Below are 12,426 nucleotides of genomic sequence, written 5' to 3' on the forward strand. Positions count from 1 at the left end.
GAATCCTAGAGTCTCATCCATTTTGCTGCAACCCCATGAATGCTTCTCACTATCTTCATCCAAAGTTTGTCCTTCTTCAATGAGAACCTCCAAAGCCATTTCCCCAGAAGAGCCAAGTTCATATTCCTTATATTTCCGATACCCAAACCTCCCTACCTCTTACTCCTACAAACCATCTCCCGCCCCACCCTATGGTCCTTCTTCTCCTCCCCCAGCTCCTAGAGAAAGTCTCTCATTAGTTTTTCTAATCTACTAGCCACCTTTGTCGGAATCTTGAAGATTAACAAGAAATAAATATAGTTAAATTAGACCTGATTAGAGTGGTTCTCCCTCCAAGAGAAATAATTTTTCTTCCAAGTTGCTAATTTCTTTTCAAGACTCTCTACAATCGAAACCCAAAACTCACATTTCTTAGGGTTATCACCCAATGACAAATCGAAGTAATTAAGGGGCCAATTTGCTTTTGCACATTCTAAGATGTCTGCAACCTCATAGATCTCCCCCTCGCCCATATTTACCCCAACTATACAACTCCTCTCAAAATTCACCTTAAGGTTTAACATTTGCTCAAAAAGTCATAGTGAGCATCAAATTTCTAATCCTGTTAGGGTCCCCTACTTCACAAAAGAGTATGCTGTCATCTACAAATTGCAAATGTGTGAGTGGCATAAGCTCGCTCCCAACTTTCCAACCTCTGGTTAAGCCCCTGGAATCTGCTCTATAAATTAGTTTCCCCAGAACTTCAGCTACCAAAGTAAATAAAAGGGGAGAGAGGGGGTTTCCTTGCCTAATGCCTCTCAAGGTTGGAAAGAAATCGACCACTGCCCCATTTACTAGTATGGAATAATGGCAATTCCTGATACAACCCAAGACCCATCTGCACCAATTATCCCCAAAACCAAAATTGGTCATCACCTCCATCAAGAAAGACCAATCCACCAATCCACCAATTCATAAGCATTTTCCAAATCCAGTTTACAAATCACCCATTTTTTCTTGGATCTCTTAAACTCCTCCAAGCTCTCATTTGCTATCAGAATTTGATTTGTTATTTGTCTCCCATTCACAAAGGCTCCTTGATTATCTACTATAATTGCTGGGAACACTTTCTTTATTCTGATGGACAACACCTTGGTGATAATCTTATAAAGGTTGTTGACTATGCTAATTGGCCTGAACCCTTTGGGTGACATGCATTCCTCTTCTTAGGAACCAGTGCAATAAAAGTGGAGTTCAGCCCTGGGTTGATCACCCCTCTAGAGTGGAATTCATCAAACACAGTCCATAGATCTTCCTTTAATATCTCCCAACAATTTTGATAAAAAGCCATCATAAAACCATCTGGGCTTGGTGCCTTTGATCTATCCATAGAGAACAATGCCTCCCTTATCTCTTTCACTTCAAATTTCCTTTCCAACCAATCTCTATCCTCTATCTGCAAAGCTGGCCATTCCATACCCTCAATCCACACCCTACTATTTAGGGTTTTTCTAAAGATAGACCTTAAGTGATTTGAAAAAGCCCCTGCTATTTCTCTTTGGGTGGATATTATAACTCCTTCAATCTCCAGACTTGATACAAAATTCCTTCTTCTTCTTCCACTTCCCACTGCATGAAAAAATTTGGTATTCCTATCCCCCTCCTTTAGCCATTTACACCTTAATTTTTGTTTCCAACTTATTTCCTCCCAAAGAAGATAGTCCTCTAACTATTTACATAATTTCCATTTTAGCTCTTTATCTTCTTCTGTAAGACAACCCCTTTCTTCCTTGCCATCTAGGTCCTCAATTTGTGCAGTCACCATTTGCTTTCTTTCCTCTAATCTCCCGAACTCTAATAGATTCCACTCCTTGATTTTGCCTTTCAGATACTGAAGCTTCTTATGAAACATCATTCCACTCCATTTCACTGTTGGATTGCTTTCTAGCCACCACTCTTTGACTTTCTTTATGAACCCCAGGTGTCCTAGCTACATGTTTTCAAACCTAATGGGAGTAGGACCAGCACTTCTCACATCCTCCCTATAGATTACAATAGGCCAATGGTCAAAAGTCACTCTTGGATATGCTCAGAGTTTAAATTCCCCCAATGTTCTTCCCAGTCATTTGAGAATAGAAATCCATCTAGCTTAGAGCAAATCGGGTTCACTTGGAGATTGGACCAAGTAAAACAGTTGTGTGATAGTGGGATCTCTTTAAGCTTGTAAACATCTACAAATTTATTGAATTTCCTCATACTCAAGGTTGATCTTTGGATTTTCTGCCTCGGACTATTTGTCTCTTCTAGGAATCTTATAACATTAAAGTCACCTCCAAGACACCAAGGCCATTCCCATAGTCCCCTTATATCGGCCAGTTCTTCCCACAAATTCCTTCTCTCTCTGTAATCATTTGGACCATATACATTGGTAAGCACCCATTCAAACCCATCTTCCACTTGTTTAAACTTCAAGAAAATTGAAAATTGGCCTATTAACTCTTCCTGACCTATGAGTACTTCATTCTTCCACATTGTGACAATACCCCCTATAGACCCCTAAGAAGGCAGAGCCACCCAGCTAATCCCCCTACCTCTCCAGACACTCCTTGCCCGCCTAATGTCAAAATCTGCTCTTCTGGTCTCCTACAAAAGTACCACATCTGGGTCTGTTTTCTTGATGGCCGCGTTTATTACTGCTCTCTTCCTAGCACTTCCCAAACCTCTGATATTCCAGCTTAAGATCATCATCTAAGTATCTTCTTGCCCCTTAGACCCTCCTGCCCTCAGTTATTCCTCTTCCTTCTTTCTCCTTTGACCTTCAAACCTCTATCTCCTCTCATATTTACATCCATTTGAGCCCAGAATTAGTATTAGTGATGCATTCCTAAGATTTACATAAATGCCCTTAATGTATGAAGTTGGCTTCAGTTAGTGCATGCCCCGTGCTCACACTATTCGAACCTTAGGTGAACGCGCCATGCGTCCATATGCGCATGTGATTGTTAAACCCGTGTGCCCTCAAATGAATTTCGATTTTTTTTCTTCTTTCATTTCCCTTCCCACTTCTCTCTCTCTCTAGAACCCAACCCACCAAACCCCCTATTCACTTTATCCCTCTCCAACTGATGGTGACGATGGATTCACCAGCGATTGTTTCCACTATTAACTAGCATCAAAACACAGGGCAGTGTTGAGAGAGTTTTTTCTCCATGTTTATATGTCACACAACGCTGAGATTTTTTTGGGGAAGCAAAAGGAAAAAGGAATTATCCGAGATTTATTGCCAATTGTCGATGGAACAATCGCTATTGAAGCCCTTTCAGTTGAGGAGAGAGAGAGAGAGAATGAAAACATTTTATGGTCAGGTTTTTCATGGGAGAAAACAAAATACTATGTTTGGGGAAGTAAAAAGGAAGCAAGACTAACCTGGTTTTCTCGACGTCATCGTCAATTGGAGAGGGAGTGAGTGAATAGGGGGTTCGGTGGGTTGGGTTCTAGAGAAAGAGAAGTGAGAAGGGAAAAGAATGAAGAAACAAATCGAAATTCATTTGAGGGTGCACGGACTTAGCAGCCACACACACATATGAATGCGTAGCACGTTCTCCTAAGGTTCAAACGGTGTGAGCACAAGACGCGCATTGGCCGAAGCCAAACTTTTAATGTATATATGTCTATCTTTATTTGTATAGGTGCAATGGATGTTCACCAAAATTTAACCCATATTTATTTGTGCAAATCATAGATGACTTGGCTAAACATATTTAAAGCATCTCATGATGCACTTTATTTGTTTATTTCATTGTTTTAATTGATAAAACTAATAAAGGATCAAAATATAGACAAATACCTTGGAAACAAGAGGTTTTAAATAAATAAGACAAAAAAAGAATATATGATATATAAATTTAACAATAATAGATGTGCAAAACAAAGTATACTTAGGATTAAAAGACAAAGAAATAACTCAATATGACCTTTTTCTATTACATTGGTTTGATAATTCATAACGATGAAGAAATTGAGTAGTATGTCACCCATAAAATCAGAGCAAGATGAGCAAAATGAAGGGTCTAGAATCATATGTGACAGTTAGTACCACTTAGATTAAAAGAAAAAATCTGTGACGTAAAACTATGTTGTATGGAACAAACTTGGGCAATCTTGGGCTGCAAACGGATCATATCGAATCGGATACAAGCATATCCAAATTTGATTTGATTACATTCGAATTCGAATCGGATCATATCTATTGGATATCTAGCGGATTCGAATTGATTTCGGATTATAATCGGATATTAAATAGTATAAATAAATTAGACTAAAAATGACCGAAATATTATATATTATTAATAATATGAGCTAAAAATGACTTTAAAATTATATTTTATGAACAAAATGAATTAAAAATGACTTGCATAAAACTTGAACATATGACAATTTAGTGAAAATACAACATTAAGAAAACTTTAATCACAGATATAATATAAATTTTTAAGTATATGTGTGCATATATATTTAAATCGAATCAAACCGGATTACATCAAATCAGATAGGGGTATATCCATATTTGATCCGATTATAAACGGATCGAATTCGCATCACCCTTAATAGGATCAAATTCAAAATCAGATAATCGGATGTTGTTTGCAGCCCTAGGGCAATCTAGACGCATGCCTAAAATTAAATATACAGATATGCATATGTTGAGATCGATGAGTGAAAAAACTAAAAAAAAAATGTTAGGGTCATAAATAAAGTCATTCAAAGGAAACTAGGACCACCATCAATAGGTGATAAAATGAAAATAACTAAAATGGTGTAATCACATGCATAAAAAACCTAAACAAAACAATAGTGAGAAGAGATTTGTTGAAACTTGAAAGTTGAAAGGGATAAAAGGGTTAGTTGTAGACAAAAAGGACATGGGTAATACTAAGTAATGATTTAGGTACTAATAATTTAACAATAGATATAGCATTAAATAAAACCAGAATGACAAATATGATTTATGTAACTAACCCCATATAGTTGAAAAAAGACTTGGATGATAATGATGATGATCCATTCTTTTCAGCTGCATATCCCCATACATTTCTTACATTTTTTTTTTTTAATTTGAGGTTCATTATGTTTTTCATTTCCTATTTTTTCTTTTTGTTTATTCTCATTTTAAAATAACGTTATTTGGATTTTTTTAAGTTACAGCTACAAAATTTTGTAGATTTCTAAATTAGAATAAATAGATTGTCTTTTACGAATTTTAAGTGAATTACGGGCAATTTTGTCACTTAATGATTTAGACCAACAGTTTTAAATGGTTGTTAAGGTGGCAGGGACACGGATGTATGATCTGTAAAACAGAGGATGGATGCAAAAACAGAAAAAACATAAAATATACAAAATCCATAAAATAGAAAAAGAAAAAAAAAAAAAAAAGAAAACTTCTACAGTAAGAATCCTCACATTTGAAAGCACGCATCCTCATCTAAAATGGATTCATCACAGAAAACTTAAGTCGTTTCTTATCAAAGATGAACACATTTTTGAATAGTTCCAGTACGTTGCCTATTCTGTATTATTCAAATTCCGGGTCGGTTCTTCCAATCAAAGAAACAATCTCAGTAATTATGATTTATGAATACATAATTCCAGCGGTTTAATACATGGATCAGATTGAATAACTATGGTAACACATAACATCCAGCAGCGTGAGCGCAATTAAATAGCTTTACTTCAAAGACTCAAATGGTAGCCCAGTTTACAGTCAAAAACCTTCCTAAAGCAGAGTTGAAATGAAACAGGTTAAGGCCATGTTTGGTTCACTGCTTTGGGCCTTGTTTTCTTAATTCTTGTTTATTCTTAAAATGGACAAGAATGAATAACATAGTGTTTGGTTATAAAATTCTTGTCAAGAGATTCTTTTAGAATAAAATATAGCCCCATGTCACAAAAATTGACTAGTCATGAAAAATAATCATACCCCATCTTGTTTATTTCATTCTTTGAGAAAACTCTACCTATAAAACTGTTGTCATTGATGTTTACTTTTGTAAAATTACTTTTATAAAAGTACTTTTACAGAAGCACTTTTATAAAAGCACTTTTGCAAAAATAATTTTATATAAACACTTTTACGAAAACACTTTTACAAAAACACTTATGAAAATACTTTTATAAAAAAATTTTACAAAAATTTTATGAAAGCACTTTACAGAAGCACTTTTTTTAAAAATGCATTACTAAAGCACTTCTATGAAAATACTTTTATAAAAGCACTTTTATGAAAATACTTTTACGAAAGCGCTTTTATAGAAATACTTTTACGAAAGCGCTTTTACAAAACAACTATGGCAATTAATAAACATTGACTATTGGAGACCTAGGCTGACGGTTTGTGATTATCAGCACATTTTTTTTTATGAATGAAAATGGGCAACATAAGACACTTGTCAGTCTGAAAAGAATTCATTTTTAGGAAAAAAGTGTTTGGTTCATAGCACTACTTTCTCATTCTACCTATTTTTACCCATTCTTTTCAATTTTAGAATTTCATCTTGGGTGAGAATGAAAAAAAATGAGAATTGAACCAAACATAATTAAACAAGCCAAAACTAAGACTGCAAAGGCACTTAAGAGTTAAGACCAATGCTATTATCACAATGCTCGTTTAGGTAAAAACCAAGTTATAAACAGCGAATGCTGCGAAATGAATCTTATCACGATTATAATTGGTTTTCTGGGGTTACCACTTACCAGCCATAAAGGGTGACTACAGGTGTAAGACCAACAATGGAACTCCGAGGAGTGATATAACAATTTTATTTGAAGATAATCAACGATTTGCACAAATTTGCACAAAACGGGTTTCCATCGGAATCCTTTACTATTATAAGTGAACGTATATACATATGATGAGATGCATGGAAATTAAGGGAAAAAGACAAGGAGACCGTAGTTTCTGCAGAATTTCAAGGGCCTCTATAATTTAACTCTCACCTACCTTAGATGTTTGGAATATACAATTCTTTTAATCACCTCGAGTTCTTCAAGCAAGTGAATTGGCACCAGAGAAAATGCAATGAGTGATCACATTTGAAGAAGATTATTCACAGTAACGGCAACAGAGTTTGTTCGCTGCAAGTCCTGAAAAGTTTTGAAAAGGTTGGACTTTTGAAGTGAACTAAACAGGTAATTTTAAAAAACAAAATTCAACTAGGATTTACAGTCGTCTCACTCAGCTACAGAACTTTCCCAGGAGCCACCCAGACACCCAGAGATACTGCTTGTATCTAGGGCAGTTGGGGCCCTGTCCATCAGGATTAAACTTGGGCTCTCTTGCTCTTCATGAGACTTCTGCAACATGACATATGCTTAAATCTTTCTTTCGTTATTCGTAATAAAAGTTTTTGTAATGTTAATAACTGGGAAAAAAACTACCGCTTGTATACATGGTCATGGCACTTTTCCTTCTCGTCATTCTAATGGTAGCCTCCATTTTCTTAGCTACTTTTATCTTAAAAAATAAAGAAACAAAAAAGATAGAAAATAGAATACAGGGTATCAACAACCAAGCCTGCCAAGAAGAGAAACCTAAAAATCTCTCCATCTTGAATCTTAAAAGAATCTATCCAGTAAAGGAAAAGTTTTTTTCTAGGCATAACAAAAGGTAAGAACAAAAAAATGAAAAACCAATGGGGTAATAAAGGCCGAAGGCATGCTCCCATCTGCCTTGGAAAAAGCACCTATCCCAGCTACATACGAAGGAAAGAATAAAGGATCTCAGGAAGGTTATGTCACAATCAGCTGTCACGTACTTGGTCTCCGATCAACACTCAGTTTCTCACACTTGCGGTGCTTAGGTGCAATGGTGAGAAGAGAGAGAAAAGACAGAATAGGAAGAAAATAAATCTAGAGAAGAATTCTCCAACTATAAGATAACATATATTCACCTAAAATTACAATAACAAAAATGTAGGACTTAAATAGACTTCACAGGACTCTATTAACCAACTCCACTTAGGACTCCTTAACTAACCACACTACTGGCCCACATGACCCACTCATTTAATGGACTCCATAATCAAATAACTGACCACTTAATGGACTCTACAACCAAATAACAAACCTCTCCTACTACTATGCCCCATCCTCCACGTGAAGTTGGGTCGTTCTTTTGGACTCTAGATATTTGAACACATGGACCCATGGTCCTATGCACGTAACAACTCCCCCCTAAATCATAACGTTCTTGTCCTCGAGAACGAAGGCTGTGAATTGCAGGTATCTCTTGTCCAGTACCAACTTCAATTGCCGATGATGTTTCTCCATCTAAGTATTCATTCATTTCTCCAGGCCAATCAATATCCTTCTATGAGAAATAATTTCTTGCAGCAATGGCCTGGTTCAAAGTGTATCACAATTGAAACATAGGCTTTGTCCCTTCTTTCTTGGATCTCAGCATATGAAAGCTTCTTGATGGATGGTGCCGTTTTGACCAGGCTTCATGTGCACTGCATGTTTGGGTTCAGGCAAATGAGCTAGTCCTATTGCTATAGATAATGTTTGAGGATTTTGCACGAGGACATCCACCATTATGAATTCTTTTAACCCACTCACAAAACAACTAACCTGTTGTAAGGGAGACAAGTTCCTAGCTCGACACAGGGAGCTTCTTAAACTGTTGATAGTAATCTCATACCAAACCAACTTGCCTCAATTTGGTAAGATCCCCAAGGAAATCTTCAAACAGAGTTGGCCCAAACCGTTCATGTAGGCCTTGCTTCAAGATGGTCCATGTAACGATTTCATGTACATCCTTGAATATTTGGTACCATAATAGAGTGCCTCCTTCAAGGTGGTAAGCCGCCATTGGTGCCTTGTCTTCTTCCGAGGTATCTTGAATGGCAAAGAATTGCTCAACACAGAAAATCCAGCTTGTAGGATCTTCAGCTCAACTATATTTGACAAAATCCAACTTGGCAACCCGAGAGGCCCATGAACTTGAAGATCTTAAGGTAGTGCTATTGCCATGCCCAAAAACCATTGTATTTCGTGACAGTGACCTTTCAGATTGCTCCCATTCCTGGTGAGCCTTGAGCTGATCTAATTTCCTGCTCCAAGACGCCAAGGTTTCTTTGAACTCTTTCATCGTTCTCTCTTGGCTCGACGTCAGGCTACAGATACTTGCTTCAAGCTGAGAAAGGTGTGGATCGTCAGCCATCCTTGACTCTGATACCAAGTTGTCACGTACTTGGTCTCCTATCAACACTCGCTTCTCACTCTTGCGGTGCTTAAGTGCTACAGTGAGAGGAGAGAGAAAAGACTCTGAGAGAATAGGAAGAAAATAAAGCTAAAAAAGAATTCTCCAACGATAAGATAACATCTATTCACCTAAAATTGCAATAACAAAAAAGTAGGGACTTAAATAGACTTCACAAGACACTAATAACTGAATCTGCTACTGCCCGACATGGCCCACTCATTTAATGGACTCCATAATCAAATAACTGACCACTTAATGGACTCTACAACCAAATACAAACCTCTCTTACTATTATGCCCATCCTCCACGTGAAGTTGGGTCGTTCTTTTGGACTCTAAGACATTTGCACGCATGGACCCATGGCCATATGCACGTAACACAATCAGCCTGTAATCTATATTTGTAATTATATCATTATTACAAAACCTAATGAAACAGGCATGCACCTAAGGTGAAATTTGGATATTTGCACCCTGTCGAAGTAAGGAACCATGGCATATATGTTTGGAACAGATTCCATTTTGAGAGATTTGAAAAAGCACTATCTCGTTGAAAGGTTCTATACATCTGCCGTTTCTCAACGCATTTCTTTAGACAAAGACTCCGTTTTTTCCTCTTTTCGGATGGTAAATATTTCTCAGAATATGGAGTGTGAATCAAACCCATGTTTGAATTGAAATTGAGATACTGATGCAAGTTCTTCCCTTCTGAATCAGATAGATTCATATTTCCAGCCTCCAATTTGTAGGACAGTTCTTTGTAAGTGGTCGCTGTTAATATAAAACTGATGGGTCAATAGAAAGATAAAAATCTTGTCTTATTGACCTAGCATAAACTCAGACATATAGTATTGATTATCAAGACCCTTTTGCTCTGGTTGCCAAGATGATTTCTAATTGATTTTATCATCTCAAGTCCCGAAGTCAAGTTAAGGGTTGCAGGCTTTGGAAATCAATCTATGGTCTGAAACAGTCTTCCATGGTCTAGTTTGATAGATCTAAGGGGCTTCTTCATAGAATTGAGTTCACCTAAATCCCATGTGGCTCATACACTCTTCATGAAGAGGAAAGTTGGCCATCACTATTCAACAATGGAGATGGCATTAAACACAACAGAATGAAGAAGCAGGATTCATGTACCCAACCGTATATGGTTGGGATAAGGCTTAGATGATAATGATGCTATTGTTGTCACAGTAGATGATCCAATAGCAATTACACAGTTAAAGCAATTATTGATAGTTGAAGTTCAGATCAATGACATCAGGGATCTCATATATTTCTTGAAAATAAAGTTTTCCTTATCAAAGAAGGGTATCTTTATCACCTTGGAGAAGAATGTACTTGACCTTTTGAAAGGCAAAGGGAAATTAGGAACTAAACCAATCAATACTCACACAGTTAAAGCAATTATTGATAGTTGAAGTTCAGATCAATGACATCAGGGATCTCATATATTTCTTGAAAGTAAAGTTTTCCTTATCAAAGAAGGGTATCTTTATCACCTTGGAGAAGAATGTACTTGACCTTTTGAAAGGCAAAGGGAAATTAGGAACTAAACCAATCAATACTCCTTTAGATCCTAATCACAAGCTATGTAGAGATAATGGTAAGGTGTTTCCAGACAAGGGTGTGTATCAAAAAATTTGTAGGAAATCTTTTGTTCCTTTGTCTAACTCATAATAATATCTTATATGAAGTATTGTGTTGTGTTGTTAGTACATGCGTCAATCCACAATCTCTGATATGGCAGCTACAAACAAGATACTATAGTTACTTCAAGGGAGCCCCAAGTAGAGGTCTCCTCAATTCTTCTCATTGTCATCTCCAAGTGAAAGCTTATATAGACACAGATCAGGTAGGTTTTGTCAATGCAGTCTACTGGTTATCACACATTTTAGGTGATATATTATTTTATTGAAGGAAAAAGAATCAGTTCCTAGTTGCCAAATTGAGTGTAAAGGCTGAACACAAAGCCATAGCACTTGGGGTGTCAAAGTTATTATGGCTAAAGATCTTATCAGATGAACTGGGCATCATCTCTAATAACCCTATGAAGCTTTACCAAGACAAACAAGTAGCAACCTATATTGTACACAATCCTGTTCAACATGATCACGACAAATATTTAGTGGTGGATAGACATTTCACTATAGAACAAGTAGCAAATGGAAAAGTGTGCTCATCATTTGTCAAATATAAGTCTCAGTTGGCTGATAATCTAAGGGAGGTGTTCAGCCCAAACTAGGAGATAACCTATGCAAACTAGGCATATGCATAAAAATTATGCTTATCTTGAGGGTGAGTTTTGAGCTATCTATTATTGTCTTCTAGGAGTAGTCTTTTAGTCCTTCTAAGTTCTAAAATCAAGGTTAAATTTCTAATTTAAGATCTAATAAAACAGATTCAGGCCTATTTTTGTGCCCAAATTCGGCACCTCTCCATTTATTCTCATCTACTTTTTTTCTTGCTTCAAATTACTTAATTGTTTAATTGAATCAATATTTTTAGAACTCCTTTAAGCAAGCATCCAAGAACCAAGGAGAAATAGAGCATGTCCACTCAAGGCCTCAAATGATGCCTCAATATCCTTGAATATGCACCAGTTCCATTCCTCCCCAAAACACATTATTGCACGAATACTCCAATGTCTTGCTCATGATATGAAACTTTTTCCATCTCCAACATCATAACATGTATACATAAATATGAAATATTATGTGCCATGTTTTAAAACCCAACCCAAAGATTGAACCAATTCCAGGTGACATTCCAATGGTTCAATTATCCAGATTAAAGTTTGGAAAATAAGTGTTTTACAAGCATTAGATTGAGATTTTTTGAACTCAAGATCTAAAGGTTTGGTCTTATGGAGAAAAAACATGGTGTCCACCACACACACCAAAGCGTACCCCAAACACAAAAACATATGAAAGCTCACATAGGTCTGGCTGAGTTCATCTTTTTATATATCAAAAAACAAAGGTTCATTTTTGGTCTGCCCAGTAGCCCTACCTATATTTTTTTATTAGTGTAGCCCTATCTTACTTTACAATGGAGGGTTCCTAAATCCATAATTCCAATAGCTATCCCCCACAATCTGAGCTTCAATCTATATCTCGTTGGTCACTTGGAATTTGGTCATAAAAGATGCATTAATTGATACTCAGCTCCACCCAAAATCCA

The 12,426-nt window shown here is 36.5% G+C and overlaps 1 protein-coding gene across 5 annotated transcripts in view; it reads right to left on the minus strand.

Annotated features, from left to right (window-relative positions):
* Positions 1 to 6,828: 6,828 nt before the first annotated feature.
* Positions 6,829 to 12,426, minus strand: part of LOC148848201 (E3 ubiquitin protein ligase RIN2-like) — a 35,008-nt gene continuing 29,410 nt past the window's right edge. For 3 of the 5 annotated variants that reach the window (XM_088949026.1, XM_088949027.1, XM_088949028.1), the window contains exon 13: positions 6,829 to 7,122. In XM_088949026.1, the coding sequence (XP_088805152.1) occupies positions 7,066 to 7,122 (57 nt within the window). In that variant the 3' untranslated portion in view covers positions 6,829 to 7,065. Of the gene's footprint in view, positions 7,123 to 7,873; positions 9,277 to 12,426 lie in introns of those variants that run through there. The other 2 variants (XM_088949029.1, XM_088949030.1) reach the window with 1 other exon arrangement.

This window comes from Nelumbo lutea, chromosome 6 (genome assembly GCF_056320005.1).
Source record: "Nelumbo lutea isolate HS-2025 chromosome 6, American lotus-T2T, whole genome shotgun sequence".
Classification (NCBI taxonomy): Eukaryota; Viridiplantae; Streptophyta; class Magnoliopsida; order Proteales; family Nelumbonaceae; genus Nelumbo; species Nelumbo lutea.